General features: G+C 42.4%; 1 protein-coding gene across 1 annotated transcript in view; it reads left to right on the forward strand.

The window, feature by feature from the left end:
* The window catches only part of LOC134219161 (uncharacterized), a 108871-nt gene extending 93028 nt beyond the window's left edge, over positions 1-15843 (forward strand). Inside the window, exons 5-8 of the mRNA XM_062697863.1 lie at positions 14615-14745; positions 14886-15103; positions 15251-15368; positions 15437-15843. Of these exons, the coding sequence (XP_062553847.1) occupies positions 14615-14745; positions 14886-15103; positions 15251-15368; positions 15437-15562 (593 nt within the window). The 3' untranslated portion in view covers positions 15563-15843. The remainder of the gene's footprint in view (positions 1-14614; positions 14746-14885; positions 15104-15250; positions 15369-15436) is intronic.
* Positions 15844-18013: the final 2170 nt, after the last annotated feature.

The following is an 18013-nucleotide window of genomic DNA, read 5'->3' on the forward strand; positions in this document are numbered from 1 at the left end:
AGAAAAAACACACATTTGCTATTTTTATAGCCCGGGACAATAATAATGAAGCATATTTGCTGTCGGGCTTGGCCCAGAGCGTTAATGAATAATTAAATTTGTTATGATTAAATCATTCAACTCTATGATTAAAGATTATGATTAAGGATTTATTCATTTTTGACAATGATTAACGACTATGAGTAATGAATAAAAGGTTTGAAGTATGATTAACGATTACCGATCGTGATTAAATGTTGACACAATATGTGTATGATTAATGAATAATGATTATGAATAATCAAATTGAATGATTTGCATAGTGATCAATAGTAAAGTTCCCTTTCTTCCAAATTATGTTTCTTTACCTTCAAAATTGTATGATTTTGATTAAAGATTAATGAATAAAAGCGATGTATGCAATGATTAAAATTGATGATTAATGAATAAATTCAAAACAATCATGAATATGATTAGTGATTAATGAATGAATCGTATTTTTTGTATGATTATTATTAATGAATAATGATTAAATGACCCATTATTCATAAATCATGATTAAATCTATGATTATTCACTAATGCTCTGGCTTGGCCTACATAATATTGATGTAGTGATCAATTTAATAAATCATGATAATAACACGATTCATGCTTCATTTATCAACAATGGTGCAATCTTGACAGAATACCCGAATGCAACGAAAAAAAAAAGCGCAATGAAAAGCTTCTTTGGTCATATAACGTCTAACAATGGGCCACATGTAGTGTATTCTCTGAAATCCTTCGCGGGCCGCAGGAAAAGGCTTGGAGGGCCGCTTGCGGCCCGCGGGCCGCACTTTGGGGATCACTGGTGTTGAGAATGGGTCACTGTTTCCACTACTTAGAATGCTTGTAGAATACATTAAATGTATCTGAGGGCAAGAAAACTAAACTATAAGAGACCTTTTTGAACGATTTTGCTCTACGACCTCCAGACTGCCGGTGAGAGCGATGACTTTGAACCAGTGAATTCAAAAATAATTTGTGATCATTTTAGTATTATGCATCTCGAGAAAATATAGAATACTGCGGCGTCCTGCTGGCTGCTTCTCAGGTAATCGCAACAGTCACTAAACACAACAGAGTCAATAAAAATCTTACCCACCGTATGCACTTGTCATGATAAACACTCTCCATGTACTCAGTGACTCCGGTTGCCTCTCACTAATACAATCGAGTACTGCTGTCATTTGGCGAAAAGCACGTGGTTTTGTTTTGAGGGAAAATTTTCCTTATCTTTTAACCCGGCGACTATCTTGACGTCTACCTTCGCAGTCGAGCCTGCGAGAGTAAGACCGCCGCGAAAGTCTAGAAAAAGATAAGCGCAACAATACAGCGACATTCTTGATTTCGGCGCCCTCCTAAGACGTGGCGCCCTTGGCGGGGGCCAACCACACGCTACGGCGCTGGTGCCGACATATGATATTCATATTTCAAAATATATGGATTTTTGCCATAAAATATGTGTCTATTTGCTTGAGTGCAAATACAGTTGGGACCATCAGAGCTTATATTTGCAAGCAATTTTATGTTGTAACAGGATACTTACCACCGAACTCAGCTCCCCGAAACGAAACAAAACGATACTAACCAAAGCTTTCGATACGTCTGGTCCGTGGGTACCCTGTACGACGGATTCGGGACTAGCAGAATAGTGAATCTCGACTACCAACTTAAACGGAACTTGAGCCTACCAATACTGCTCTGCTAGTGCGGACAAAGCTGACCAAAACCCTAAAATAAGTCGGTAATAACGTAATCCGCTTAAGCGCCAACACGCCTTTCAGCGTGATGCGGACACGCACGTTCAAGATTTACCCGGACTAACTCACCCAGGGCGGGTCTAACGATCGCGGAACCAATCCCAAAACTCCAAAACCAAATCAATTGATGTCACCGGTTGTTCACAATTGGTATACAACTAATTATCTGATGTAACGGAAGGATACGGTACGGTATATTGGACAAATGGGTTAGTTGTGTGTGGGTACAATGTTTAGATCCTTATATACTAATTGGTCTGACCTTACTTAGCAACCTAGGTTGCTTACTGCTGCTGCTGCTGATGCCGGATTGCGCTACGCCGGCCGGTGGACGGAGGTGGCGTGTAATGGCCCGTTGGATGCGATGGGGTCGCTGCAAGGCGCCGTGGCGGTGGGTTCGGGAACCACCGTCGAGATTTGTTGCGACGAGGTCGCCTTAGCGGGAAATGTAGAATGGCCCGTCGGTTTGGGAACCACTGCCCTGGTTACATGCGGTGGGCTCACTGTTCGGTGGCTTAGTGATTGGCCGGTCGGTCTGAGAACCGCTGATGGAATCGACGGAATGATAAACGGAGACCTACGGCCCACGAGAACGCACGACGGCACAGAGGTTAACTCGTGGCACTCCACTCTTCGCACTACACGATGGGTTTGTAGCGGGGCTAGCGCGACAACGCCGGTGAAGGAACGCGCCGGGTGGGCACGTGGGAGCTGCTAATCGCCGGATTAAGGCTGGCTTCACTGGTCCCGGGCAATTACTGGGGCCCGTACGGAATAACACGACGCTCCTCGCTGCTGCAGTTTGCACAGCACACGTGCGATCGCCAACGGACTTGGCAATGGCCAGCCGTAAGCTTGGCGAGACGACAATGTCGAAAATCGGCCACGGAACACCTGTCCGAAATAAAAACCTTCTTGCGAAGGTTTTGGTCTTTTGACCAAAACACCTTTAATTAGCACTTGTCACTATGACCATTACCAATATAAATTACCTTCAGTAATCAAAAAAACTGGCTAACTCACAAAATAATCTTCAACTCTAACTTTCCTATCTGGCTCACTTGCTGGTCGCTTTTGAAATGGCAGAGATTTTGCTATCATCTGCCCAGTATCTATTATCACAAAAGGATGTAATCGCGCTTTTGTGATTTATTGATACAATTAATCAATTTGGGAGAAATCTGGAGAGGGTTGAGCATAGAAATAAAATTATTGCTAACGCTTCGCGTGGTGTTGGTTTTGTCCGGGCTAGATCGCAGTCGGACTAAAAAACATTACAAAATGTAACGCCTTCTAGGCCTGCCCAAATTATGAAGCGTTTAAAGTTGCAGCTTCGAAACACTCTTGAGTTTCGTCACGCGAGCGGTTACATATATCCCCTGTTAAGACGATGAAAAATTTAATAAAATTTACATTCACAAATTTTATTAAATTTTTCAGAAAGAACTTTAGTCACTACTCATTTGAATTTCGCATCACTAACTCTCTCTCTAATTTCTCGACACATTTGTTTTTGTTTTAATATTTTCACAACAATAAAAATTTTCCATTAAATTATTTTGGTATGGATAGAACGGAACATAATTTATTTCATCATTCAACTTTTCATTTGTTTTTCTTCCAGCATAACTTTGGGATTTCATTAAACAAAATATCACGAAAAACATACAATCCTCACTGGCTCAAGTATGCCGCCATTTTGTAATGCAAACGGAATAACGAACGGTATCCAGGTTTAGCGTCCACGAATCTTCGTGGCAAAATTGTGATCACTTTAATCAATACGGTACTTACGATACGATAACGAAACGGAACTTTATTTACCTCAAACATATTGAGAACTTTGCGGCGATACTTGAAACACGGGATAATCAATGATTGTAAACTTTTTCTTTCACGACACGACATCACGAAACCGGATTACGGGACTTGCGGTGTTCACTCAACGATAGACAATCACGAACTACCTGCGGCGAGACTGATGTTTTAATTCCAATCTACGCGTTCGTATGTGATTTTACACCTACAAACATAAAGTAACGAAGATTAACGAAAACAGTGTTGCCTTGGATGCAAAACTGTATATGATATTTTTATATCATACGAGTTAATCAATTTTTCCGGATCATTCTACTGGTATACTGGTATGCTAGTCCCTATTATATCGTTCACGATTTGATAACTTCATTCCTAAACCTTACTCAATGATTTCTTTTATCGCAAACAAACATTTCGCGCAACTTGACTCGCTCTATTTGGCGAGGAAACTTATAGTCAGGTTGTCTTGTTGACCGTCATCTTTTTACTGTGGGGTAAACTTAACGAAAATGCTCCTGCTGTCATGTCACTTTTTGACAACGAGACGTCAGACCGGAAATTTTCGCGATCGCGTCGACGCGTAGTTTTCGATTCGAGATACGGTAACGTGAAAAAGTATTTTATCCTAATTTCTAAACAAATCCTAAGCGTTAATTCGATCGACTAGTGTATCCCTGATTGAAGCTGACCTGAATAATCACGGATCGGTCGCGGTTTTTAATCGGCAACGTAAGTGTTATACCGGTGAAAACGTACCAGAGCAGCCATTTTTTTAATTCAATTCGACAGAAGAGTCGACGCACGGTGGCCTTGAAAATTTGTGTAGTTCGATACCAAAAGCATGTTTTGGCTACCTAATCGTTTTGCGTGTGTGAAAAATATTCAAGCGTTTGCCTTTCTTGTGTGTGTTTATGTTTTACATTTGCAGACGCAAAAGCTGCATTCGACATAGCTGAAGTGGTTTTCGTGAAATTGGATGCCCTGCGACTCAATATACTGGATAATAACGAGGAGGTGTTTTGTTTTGAAATTTGTAAACCTACTGCTTAGTTCTTCGGTCATCATAGCTTTGTAAATTGTGTACAGTGAATAAGTGTTGGTGTGGGAAGGAAGAGGTTTGATTCATACGGTTTGTTTTGCTCCATCATTCCTTCTCACGTTACTTTTTCTTGAGTTTTGACGAGTGAAAAACCCCGAGTATTTTGTTTGTTATCGGATCCTTAAGCTCGTAGCAGCTAGTGCCAATCTTTTTATTGACGATTGCTTCGCTATACCGTGGTGCGAGTTTTGCAGTGAAATCCTTGGATTTGTCGGAGAGGAAAAAATTCTTTTTGAGAATAGTTTCGCCCTCTTCGAATTGTACGTCCCTCTTCGATCGTAGATTGTAGTACGTTGAGTAACGATCGTACGCTCGTTTGAGATTAATCCGCACTGCTTCGTACAAGTGCTTCAGGTCTTCGGACAACTTTGGTGGGTTGAAGTGATCAACATTTTCATTTGTGTTTCTCAACCGTGTATACTCGTCGCCCGAACTTATCATTTGTTTACCAAAGTTTATAAAGTACGGCGAGTAACCAGTGGAGCAGTGAACATTGTTACGGATAGCACACGCTATGTGTTGTATTCCCTTATCCCAGTCTTTTTGGGATTTGTTTACTAGTGAAGCTCTGATAGCTGTTGTGATAACCCGATTCGCCCTTTCGGTGGGGTTTGGTCCCGGATGGTAGGCTGCAAGAGCCCAATGTTGCACATTATAACTTTTCAAAAATTTCTCGAATTCTTTTGATCGAAATTGTGCGCCGTTATCCGAAATTAATACAGATGGCACTCCGAAGAGAAGAAATACGTTGATTTCGAGGAAAGTGATAACTGCAGACGATTTCGCTTGTCGCATAGCTTGCACCATTGTGAATTTAGAGAAATGATCGGTGACTACCAAAACCCATGTGTTTCCTGAGCGTGACCTAGTGTACGGTCCCAAAAAATCTACGGAAATCATTTCCCAGGGACGGTTGCTCATTTTGGGTTTTCCGCAAGGTGGGTTAGCATTAACGTTGTCTGTCTTGGCTCTTTTGCACGTTAAGCAATTTTTACAAAAACGAAGTACATCTGTACTCATTTTTGGCCAGAAATATTTTTGCGCCACCGCTTGGATCGTTTTTTCGAAGCCAAAATGAGCTGGATTATGTAGGCTTTCAATAATTTTAGGTCTATCTGTGCTTGGTGGCACGTACTTCCATCTGAACGTATGATCATCCGGTTTGTGTGCATTTGTAACAAATTTATAAATTTCATTGTCAACTATTTTGTAGTCCTTATATTTATCTGGGAATTTAGCTATCAAATCTTTCAAATCTTCGTGAGGTTTATTAGGCACGCTCGTGGAGATTGTGGATATGGATCTTGAAAGAGCGTCTGCGCTGACATTGTCTTTTCCCTTGCGGTATTCAAACGTGATGTCAAAGCCTTGGATTTTCATTGCCCATCTTGCGATTCTAGGACTTTTACTGTGAATCGACATCGACTTCAAGAAAGTCAAACTCATTGCGTCTGTAACAATCGTAAACTTCGTTGCCTCGACGAAATGTCTAAAATTTTCAATTGCCATTAGCATTGCTAGGCATTCGCGTTCAGTAGCGCTATATTTTCTTTGAGTTGTAGAAAGCTTTCTCGAGAAATAAGCTATGCATTTTCTTTCGTTATCTACAATCTGGGTGAGCACGGCTCCGACTGCTAAATCTGAACTGTCCGTTTCTATTGCAAATGGAAGAGCAAAGTTCGGATTTGCTAAAATTGGTGGTGATGTCAATGCGGATTTCAGTTCTAATAGAGCTTTATCAGCTTTTTCATTCCACAAAAATTTTTGCTTACTTTTTCTTTAGGAGGTCGGATATCAGAGTCACTATGTGGCTGTAATTAGCAATGAATCGTTGGTAGAAACCAGCCAATCCTAACAGCCTCCTCACGTCTTTAACGCTTTTCGGAGCCGGATAATTCAAAATTGGAGTGATTTTCGCCTGATCAGTGGCGATGCCGTACTCACTTAAAACATAGCCAAGATATCTCACCGATTTTTGGCAAAATTTTGATTTGTCGATACTAATTGTTAAGATTCGCTTGTCGAAGTCTTTGGGCCACTATTTCTAATAATACGAAATGTTCTTTAAGTGTATTCGATGTGATGATAATATCATCCAAATACACAAACACCCGCGGTTGGAGGTCGAATTTCAGAACTTTATTCATAAGGCGACACAAGGTTGCTCCGCTGTTCAGTAAACCAAAAGGCATTGTTTTGTATCTGAACAGCCCTTTCCTGGTCCTAAAAGCAGTGTAATCTCTACAATCTGATTCCAAAATAACCTGATGGTAGGCGTCTTTCAAATCAATAATAGAAAAATATTTTGATTCCTCCAAGCGCTCTAAGATGTTCACCATGTTGGGGAAAGGATATTCATCCCTTTTAGTCATTTGGTTCAACCTCCGCGCATCGAGGCATAACCTCCATTTCCCGTTAGGTTTTTTAACAGGAAGAAGTGGGTTGACAAAATCGCTATTGCACTCTTCAATTGCGTCCATTTCTAGTAATCTCTTTACCTCCTTGTCAACTTCTTCTTCCACTTTAGGGGAATAATTGTAAGCTGGTATTTTACGAGGTTTGGTGTCTGGTAATAGGTCGATTTTGTGTGATATTAATGTTGTCCGTCCAATTTTCCCATCATATGCTTTTGGAAACTTGTTGATGATTTCAACTAATTTCTGTTTTTCTTTAGGTAGCAGAGTGTGCTCGGTCACGACAGATTCTGTTGTGACATCACGCTCGTCCGGATCTTCCAGCGAAGGGATTTCTAAACTTCCATCTTCTACTGGTTCCCGTGAGGATTCCTGGACGGCACTATCCAGAACAATGTTAAAAATGTATGGACTGAAGAACTCGATGTCTAATGTTTGGATTGACCTATCTGTCGCCAAAAGTGCCTGCGGGTTAGCCAAATTGCCATCCACGTTATCGCCTATTGTGAGTCGTATGTCAAATGCCCGCCAGAAGTCGTATCCACAAATTAAATCCTTCGACACGTCCGGAATAATGACTGTTGGAATCACTTTCGTCACTTGATTGAAAGTGAATGGTACGTATACGACTCCAACGCAGTCTAACTTCTCACCGTTAGCTGCTTGTATTTTCAACTTGATTTTTTCAATTTTTAGGTTCCATCGTTTGACCATATCCAGTGAGCTAATAACGGAAATACTAGCCCCTGAATCTAGTAGACCTTGTACCGGAGTGCCGAGAATATGGACCGTAATATGTGGGCAGGTAACTGGATTTAAGTTCATGGTAAAAATTTGATTGAAATAGTCATAGTTGGGGAGTTGTTCAGAATTACAATTAGGAGAAAGAGTCCCCGATTCCTTCTCCTAATTCTCGTTTTTTGAATCGAATTTCTGGTAGTGATCTCTAGGGCACGTGGCCTTACTGACGTTCGGTTCACCGCATGCGAAGCAGTACATCCGTCGTGGTTGCTGGCAATATTTAGCAAAATGCCCTGCACTTCTACAATTCCAGCAATGAACCATGTTTTCTTCGTCTTCGGTTTTTGGCTCCGGTTTTGGAGTTGCATTAGATGTAGAACCAAACTTGTGTTCCTTTTTCGTGAAGCGATTCTTGTTCGCGTATTTGTTTCCATTATGAATAGCATTAACTTCTTCGGGATCTGAGTTTTCCAAACTTAGTTCCTCAAACTCGTCTAGGTCCACTTGGTGGACTGTCTGAGTGTTTGCTCTATTACCGCTGGTTGCATATAAACTTGGTTCTAAAGCATCGAATTGATAGCAATACTCTGCTAATTCATTTATAGACATAACGCGAATAAGTGCTAACCGCCTCCGGTATGACAATTTTGTGTTATCGAATATTAATTTGAATTTTAGACCTGGGTCCATTTTTCGTGTGAGGCTTTGAGAAAGGCGCTCCATATCCGCCAGATAAGCACTGAATCGTTCGTTGGGACGTTGCTTTCGTTCCCGCATCTCATCTTCGATTGCCTTGTCCTTGTTAGGATTTTCGAAGGTCATCGTGAGATAATATACTAGGTGTTGCCATGTAGTAAATTTTTCCCAATAAGTGAAATACCACCTTCTCGCTTCGCCTGTGAAAAAGATATAAGCTTGTTGGAGTAGCTCAGCGTCACTTACGTGATTGGCTTTAGCTAGAATGGTAACTTGTCTAATGAACTCAGTTACCGAAGAGGACCTTGGTCCGATTTCTCCGTTAAAGAAAATTTGCCATTTTCGATTTTAGTTCTTAAATGGTTATAGTAATTTGGTGGATAGGCCTGCTGGTTGCCAGACCGAGCCGAGGTACTGGTTTGTTGCTCGTTCAGTTGAGGTAAATTTTGACATCTTTCATGTTGTTGTTCTGATGTGTTGATGCCCACATCATTTCGAATAGGGTTTTCAGGGCGTTGCGAAATACGCTGGAAAAATTCAGGTGGGGAAATTAACGTATTCATCCACGTAGTCTTTGACTGCGTCTTTCACAGCTTGCCTGATGAAGTCTTTCAGGTCGGTTGTGAATAAGTTTAAATTTTGGCTACTCAATGGAATTGGATTTGCTGACGTTGACGGTTGTGGAGCTAGTGGAGGATCAACATGTATATTCAAATTGGCACACGTTTGTCTCCCATGTGATTTCGGCGATTGTGAATCGCTGGGAAAATTTAAATTGACATTGGCTTGATTAGCTCGTGGTAAGTCAACGAAGGGTTCTGTGGGTAGATTCAAATTCGCAGCTGGTCGATTTACTGGGGAAGTGATTATCGGCTGGTTTACCGGTAGATTCACATTACCTAGTGGCCTCAACCTGTGTCCAGGGGACGATGTCATAACCGGTATTGAGAACGAATTGTTCGGGCTCGTAGTCGGCCTTTGTTGTACCGGCTGATTGATTGAATTAGGCCGATAAGCTGGGGCCTGTGGATTCAGAGATGTTGAAAGAGGTTGTGCTCGAGTATAATCCGAAATGCGCAAGGCCAAGTCTTCCGAATTCGGTTCGGCATTTTGATTAGGATTTGGACCGAAATATGTTTTCCAAGTGGCATCAATTAAGCCTATGAATGTGTTTTTAGTGAATGCATCGGCCGATGGTGCTCTGAGTACTCTGTTTCTTAAACTGATTAGTCTTGACTGTGCTCTTAGCGAAAGTTTACGTTCTAATTCTTTTCGAATTGATCGGATTCTATCGGCAATCCATTCTGCTTCCTGCTCAAGTGTAACCGTTGTAGTGTAGAGTTTCGGGTTTTTTCTATCTTCGTTAATTAGAAGTCTAAGCTCGCGGCGCTTGTTTTCTAAATTTTCGTTTGACGCTATACCGCGGATACCGAGTTCGTAATCTACTTCGTCTTCCTCTAGATCGTCGGCGTGGTAGTTATACAATTCCATAATGCCAAATTAGATTATCTAGATTTTACCAAACCAGTTGTAATTCGATTACAGTATTCAGCTAAGTTATTGAATGATTTAGTAAATTATGTCTTTTTCTTTGAAAATAAGGTCAAGATCAGATTAATTAAAACTAATTGAATTAAATCATACCAAAAATTTAAGCAAAAGATCGTTAATGAGCTTTTGAGTTGGGCGCCAGTTTGTAACAGGATACTTACCACCGAACTCAGCTCCCCGAAACGAAACAAAACGATACTAACCAAAGCTTTCGATACGTCTGGTCCGTGGGTACCCTGTACGACGGATTCGGGACTAGCAGAATAGTGAATCTCGACTACCAACTTAAACGGAACTTGAGCCTACCAATACTGCTCTGCTAGTGCGGACAAAGCTGACCAAAACCCTAAAATAAGTCGGTAATAACGTAATCCGCTTAAGCGCCAACACGCCTTTCAGCGTGATGCGGACACGCACGTTCAAGATTTACCCGGACTAACTCACCCAGGGCGGGTCTAACGATCGCGGAACCAATCCCAAAAACTCCAAAACCAAATCAATTGATGTCACCGGTTGTTCACAATTGGTATACAACTAATTATCTGATGTAACGGAAGGATACGGTACGGTATATTGTACGAATGGGTTAGTTGTGTGTGTGGGTACAATGTTTAGATCCTTATATACTAATTGGTCTGACCTTACTTAGCAACCTAGGTTGCTTACTGCTGCTGCTGCTGATGCCGGATTGCGCTACGCCGGCCGGTGGACGGAGGTGGCGATGTAATGGCCCGTTGGATGCGATGGGGTCGCTGCAAGGCGCCGTGGCGGTGGGTTCGGGAACCACCGTCGAGATTTGTTGCGACGAGGTCGCCTTAGCGGAAATGTAGAATGGCCCGTCGGTTTGGGAACCACTGCCCTGGTTACATGCGGTGGGCTCACTGTTCGGTGGCTTAGTGATTGGCCGGTCGGTCTGAGAACCGCTGATGGAATCGACGGAATGATAAACGGAGACCTACGGCCCACGAGAACGCACGACGGCACAGAGGTTAACTCGTGGCACTCCACTCTTCGCACTACACGATGGGTTTGTAGCGGGGCTAGCGCGACAACGCCGGTGAAGGAACGCGCCGGGTGGGCACGTGGGAGCTGCTAATCGCCGGATTAAGGCTGGCTTCACTGGTCCCGGGCAATTACTGGGGCCCGTACGGAATAACACGACGCTCCTCGCTGCTGCAGTTTGCACAGCACACGTGCGATCGCCAACGGACTTGGCAATGGCCAGCCGTAAGCTTGGCGAGACGACAATGTCGAAAATCGGCCACGGAACACCTGTCCGAAATAAAAACCTTCTTGCGAAGGTTTTGGTCTTTTGACCAAAACACCTTTAATTAGCACTTGTCACTATGACCATTACCAATATAAATTACCTTCAGTAATCAAAAAAAACTGGCTAACTCTAAAAATAATCTTCAACTCTAACTTTCCTATCTGGCTCACTTGCTGGTCGCTTTTGAAATGGCAGAGATTTTGCTATCATCTGCCCAGTATCTATTATCACAAAAGGATGTAATCGCGCTTTTGTGATTTATTGATACAATTAATTAATTTGGGATAAATCTGGAGAGGGTTGAGCATAGAAATAAAATTATTGCTAACGCTTCGCGTGGTGTTGGTTTTTGTCCGGGCTAGATCGCAGTCGGACTAAAAAAACATTACAAAAATGTAACGCCTTCTAGGCCTGCCCAAATTATGAAGCGTTTAAAGTTGCAGCTTCGAAACACTCTTGAGTTTCGTCACGCGAGCGGTTACAATGTTTCATAACGCGAAACTCGAAAATTAGGTGCCAAATTGAGAAGCTCAAACAGTACCTCTCTAGTAGAGGTTCCCCGGTGACTAGAGAGGTCAATTTGAATGAATCACCCTATGGTCTTATTTTAGGAACCTACAGCTTTCGTTTGGTGCCTGAAGATCAAAAATTGGGTAAAATCTGAGTTCTTTTTATCGTGATGAAATCATGGGTCCAAATGGATCCCAATGCACAATGTTTCACTTTTTTTTGTGGTTCCTCTCCTAGATGTCGATGGATGCTGATTTCCTCAGGGAATCTTAGTTTCCAAAAGTTAGGAAAAGTCAGAATTTTTCAGATTTTTATCTCGTTGCTGCAGTTACTGCATTGTTTTGGGTGTGCTTGGGTCGAAATGGACTTCAATGCACTAGGAAGCTTAACAAATAATTAGCCCCATGACATCGAAATGACATATCCCGTATCTGCGTCCAGATTTATTCAGGGTCCTGACATTCCAGGTACCGAGTTTCCAATCATAGTTCTTACTTCGTTGCCGGGTCGGTTGCCAACAATAACGTTCTCTTTTTTCCTCTCTCAATTTTTTTGTGGTGTTACCTACCTAGGCCCTAGGGTAAAATGCCCAATAGTGGACCCCCTAGTAGCGGAATTTTGCTCTTCCTGTCATAAGGAGTAGACATTTTCAACATATTAATTCTGCTTGATATCTAATAACGAGTTCTTCATCTCTTCTCTACGATACATACATAAACACTCAAATACACGATGTTATTTGTTGAAATTAACATTTTCAAGTTTGACTGAATTCGCCCTATAGTAGACCCCCTGAGGTGCCCTAATAGGAAATTGTTTCCCTATAGTCGACACTTTATTTGATTGGCATGTTCCGTTTCGGGACGATCTTCTTCCTTATTATGGACCCCCAAATATTCCCATAATGGACACTATCGAGTTTATTGTTTATAGAATTGTAAAAGATCATTTAATTTTACTTTCCATAGCATTTCCAATGCATTTAATCAAATCATAGGACTGTAAAGTAGCTACCTAGGTTCTCCCGATGAAATTTCTCAGCTAAATGTTTACATTGGGCTGTAATACAGTCGCCTCTCCACATCTCGATATTGAACGGACCATCAAGATAGGGAGAGATCGAGGAATGGAAGAGAAATTGAAATGGGTACTGTAGGAGTAACAGCAGCCAGTTCAATTTATTGCAGGTTTAAAAATATGTAACACAAAAAAAAACATTTTACATGTTTAAAATCGAATAAATTGCATAGCCTTCCCAATACTATGCGAACGTATGAACGTACGTCTGACAACTACATCGTATTTCCGGCAATTGCGAGCGTGCTTGAACGTGTGCCTTCTGATTGGGACATCGTTTGCACATCACTATCAGACCATGCACTTATTGGGCATAAATAGCCGTGCACAGACCGTAACAAGTTTCAGTTTACTAACGGATGCAGACGGACAAACAACACCAGCAGCAGGAAAGGAGGACTACTCTAGCACCGACAACCAAACCGAGGATGGAAGCAACTTGGCGGAGGATGGCATTAACCAGCCGAGCAAGCAGCAGTCGGGCGAGATGCGGAAGAAGGTTTTCGATGGCTCATCCTGGCCTTTGGCGTCCGCAGCGAAGTTTTTACTTAAAGAGTTTTCTTCGCTGCTGCCAAAAGCGAGACCACGGCTCACCTTCTACGGATCGTACGGAAGACTAGAACTGTCATCAGAGAGGCCATCACATTGGTCGGTCGCGACAGGTACTAGATCCAAAAAAGCTCGTCGCTCTGAAAAACGACAATAAAACAAATGTCGTTTCCTGTTGTTGATTATTGTTATGTGTTATTGTTATGTTATTGTTATGTTGTTGATTATTGTGTTTGTTATTGTCCAAAGATGGTTTAGTAGCCTAATAATTTAAACATATCGACATAAGGAGAGCGAATCCTGAACAAACTATAATCAGAACACATCGAGATTGAGGGATATCGAGATAGGGAGGTTATCGAAATGTAGAAAGCTCAAATGGACTGAGGAAACCATCGACATAGGGAGAGATATCGAGATATAGAACATCGAGATGTAGAGAGTCGACTTCTTCTTCTTATTGGCATTACATCCCCACACTGGGACAGAGCCGCCTCGCAGCTTAGTGTTCATTAAGCACTTCCACAGTTATTAACTGCGAGGTTTCTAAGCCAAGTTACCATTTCTGCATTTGTATATCATGAGGCTAACACGATGATACTTTTATGTCCAGGAGAGTCGAAACAATTTTAAACTGAAAATTGCGTAGGCCGGCACTGGGAATCGAACCCAGCAACCCTTAGCATGGTCTTCCTTTGTAGCCGCGCGTCTTACCGCACGGCTAAGGAGAGAGAGAGTCGACTATAATGCAAAAATAGCTGGAGGGTCCACTATTGAACACTTTACCCTATGTTTCGTGGTACATAGGTACACCATAACTACTGAATAGCTTTTATAGGCACTACTACTGAATAGCTTTTTACCTCGGTTTTCCGAAACGTTTTCAAACTACCTAATTATTATTAAAAGTCCAAATGATCTGACTGAAACGTCGGGTAATTCCAAAATCTAACCGATTTGATTATCCTCAGACTGAGAAAGTTACATCCATAAAACAATGACTATTCCAGTCGATAATTAACAACAAAAATAAAAAAAATCAAATTAACTAAATTGTATACATATTGAATCTAAACATATTAACTAAATCTAAACTATTTTTTCAGGTTCAATAGATCTCCTTACGGGAAGTTTCACCCACCAGACGGCAATGGAAGAAATATGGCAAAATCGGATAAATTATGAAATAAATCAAATTGAAACCAACTTTACTATTATGATGAATCTCCGATCGAAGGTAAATATTTCACTACAATGAGAAGCAATTTGTTCTTGCGTTCCCCTTCCAAGATGTAAAAAATTCAGAAACTTTTATCCATTGCTCCGAACTTTTCCGACGTGTTTACTTTTTTTTCCATTTTCCATTCTCCGCTACAGACGCAACACCCCAAACGAATGGACGACCCTAACGAGCAACATCCAAACAAAATCCTGTCGCTGCGTTCACAACTGGCCAGTAGCTCAAGTTTGTCGATAAATTTCGTTAACGATGGGCACGGTGGATTGAAAGTAGTTCAGGAAAAGTTCGGCCTTTCGGAGATGCTGCCAGTGGAGCGGAATTTATTGGACGGCAAATGGCATTCGGTTGCCCTGAGGTAGGTTCGCCCCGTGGACTGACGTCGAGGACATGCGGCTTCGACCTCATTTCAACCGGTCGGCCCGTCAGGCTGTCCAAAGCCAATAATTCAGTGCCTAATGACTCGCTGCTGTGCCTTTTGATAATCGCTAATTTATGATTGCAGTGGAAGGAACGGAGGATACATAAATGTGTACGTCGACTGCTTATGGGTGAACTCGTTCGTCCTCTCGAGAGGAGCTATCGAACTGCCGCAGTATCCGGTGATTGAAGCAGGACGTGATGTTAGTTACCGTAATTTATCTCTATTGTCCCGACCGTTTAACATCGTCATGTGTTTGTCATGTTTCAGATCGAGCTTCGACAGCTAACTTTGGTCCCCGGTGGCAGCGAACGGTTACAGTGCGCAACCGACACCATCCCCATCACGGACACCGAGAATCGACAGATGACCGATTTTTTCGAAGGAATACATTAGCATTAATGGAGTACAATCGTGTATGCAGAGCGGAGAGACTAGCGCCTGGCTCCAATGTTTCACTTGTTTGCATCTGGTGTAAACTATGTATAGGCTGATAGATTGGTGAAGTATGATTTATGACTAATGGCAGGTGACTAGCGATGATCCGATATTTCTGTTACAGAGGAGTGTTCGCGATTTTTCGTCATATCATTTGAATATTTGCTCACTATATTGAATCGTTTGTTATGTCCCTAAAAAGCATCACAATCTTCTTGAAAACATTACAAACCAAATAACCGGTCTGGTGGCATAATTTTGGTTAGAACTTAAATATATGTAGATTAGACTGGCTCAGCCTTGTATGAAAAAAAAAACAATTGTCTAATTCTACGGGGCACCCCCCAGGATTGTGCCTTTGGGTGCGAAAATCAATCTCAATGGCTTGTTGCATAAGCTGGCGCATTTGATTTGGAGTTTGTATGAGAGTTTCAGCCGAAATACATAGGAGAATACACCTCCGTCACTCTTTCGTTCAAGAAATTGGTTCGGTATACTCGATTGAGCTCAGAATTGCAACAAAGACAGTTGATATGAAAGATCAAATTCACAGCACATTTTAAGATGGTTAAATGATCTTTTATATAATTTTAAACTGATTTATTAAGAATTGGGTTGTGTACTAGCCGGCAGAAGGCTAGCAGCCCGTGATCCGTGCTCCTATGTCGATCTTGGTTCCACCGTCTGTTAGCGTCTAACTAGCTTTTTTCTAGTTTTCGACCTTCTCCACTGCTTGCCCGGCTACCGTAAAGTTCGAGGGATTTGATTGTCTTCATATCCAATGATTTGGTCTTGTTGACGTTGATGGTGAGACCCGCCGTTGAGGAGCGTTCGGCCAGGTCGTTCAGCTTACTTTGCATATCAGAGCGCCGTTATGCTAGCTAGGGCCTTATCAACAGCCAAATCGAAGTCGTTAAGATGTTCCATAGTAATAGGCTGCCAAAGCATCCCACGGTTTGGTACACGGTCAATCGCACCCACCATTATCTCGTCGATTACGACGAGGAACAGTAGCAGAGATAGAATACATCTTTGCCTCACTCCAGCGACTACCCGGATGGGGTCGGACAAAGCTCCGTTATGCAGCACTCTGCATGTAAAAGTTTCGTACTGCGCTTCCTTGCGTCTAAGGGCGCCTCACCGATTTTTGTGGTTCATACGATCGAATGTTTTTTCGTAATCAATACATTCCAGGTAGAGGGGCCTTCAGTCAGCCGAAAAAGTTGCGTTTTCTTAGATATTGCAGAATAGTTGATGCAACATTTGCTCCGACAGCACGGGGTCAGCTTTAATGGGCCAAACACAATTGATACGTTTGCGTGCGTTTTGACAGTTTTCCCATGGAAAAACTGTCAAAACGCACGCAAACGTACCAATTGTGTTTGACCCATAAGCCTCTCTGCTGAAATGCGATCGTCCCGGGAGCTTTGTTGGATTTCATGCTTCGGATGGCTGCTTCAATCTCCTGCAACGATGGCGCTTCGGATTTGATGCGAGTAATGCATCGCACCCTTAGCGGCTCATGCCGAGATGTTGATGGTTGGTTGGGCGTCGAAACTTGATGAAGTTGTTTGAAGTGCTCGAACCAATTGGTTCGTTTGGTTGATCAGTTGGATCGGTGAGTAACTGTTGCGTCTTGCGACCTTCTTTCACCGGCATCCTTGGATTCATCCGGACATCAAGAAGGCTCCGTCTCCATTTTCGACTGATGCAGATGTGGTTGATTTGATTTTCAGTTTGTCGTGGTTTGTCCATCATGAGAGACCACGTGGCTTTGTGCACTGGTCGATGAAGAAAAAGCGTTATTGCTCGGAATTCTACCAGCAGCTCACCGTTTTCACTCATTTCTCCAAGACCATGACGTCCCACGACACGCTCATAGTCCATGTTGTCGAAGCCGATCTTCGCATTGAAGTCGCCCATGTAGATCTTGATGTCACCTTTCGAAACTTTATCCACGACGGCACTCAGTTCACTATAGAAATTTTCCTTGTCCTGTAACTCGACAACATCGGTCGTCGCATAACATTGGATTATCGTGAGGTTCCTTGCCCGTGTTCTGAATATGGCAATGCTTATTCTCTTATGGGGAGTGCTGGGGAGTGTTGCTCCCTCGAATACTGGAATATAACAATACCTGTCCCGATGGTAGTTTGTGCTCTCCAAAGTTTGGCCAACGGACTTCACTCAGTCCCAGGATCCCAAGTTTCATGCGCCGTGCCTCGCTGGCGAGCTGTGCCAGCTTACCTTGCTGAGATGACGTTAAAACATTCCATGTTCCAATTCGTGTTCTTTGATTCATGCCAAAAGTCTTCCCCGTTATATCAGTTCTGGATCTTTCTTCGTTGGTTTCTCAAACGGTTTTTTTAAGTTTCGGAAGCAGTAGGTTGTTCGCCTAAGGTCCCTATA

This window comes from Armigeres subalbatus, chromosome 3 (genome assembly GCF_024139115.2).
Source record: "Armigeres subalbatus isolate Guangzhou_Male chromosome 3, GZ_Asu_2, whole genome shotgun sequence".
Classification (NCBI taxonomy): Eukaryota; Metazoa; Arthropoda; class Insecta; order Diptera; family Culicidae; genus Armigeres; species Armigeres subalbatus.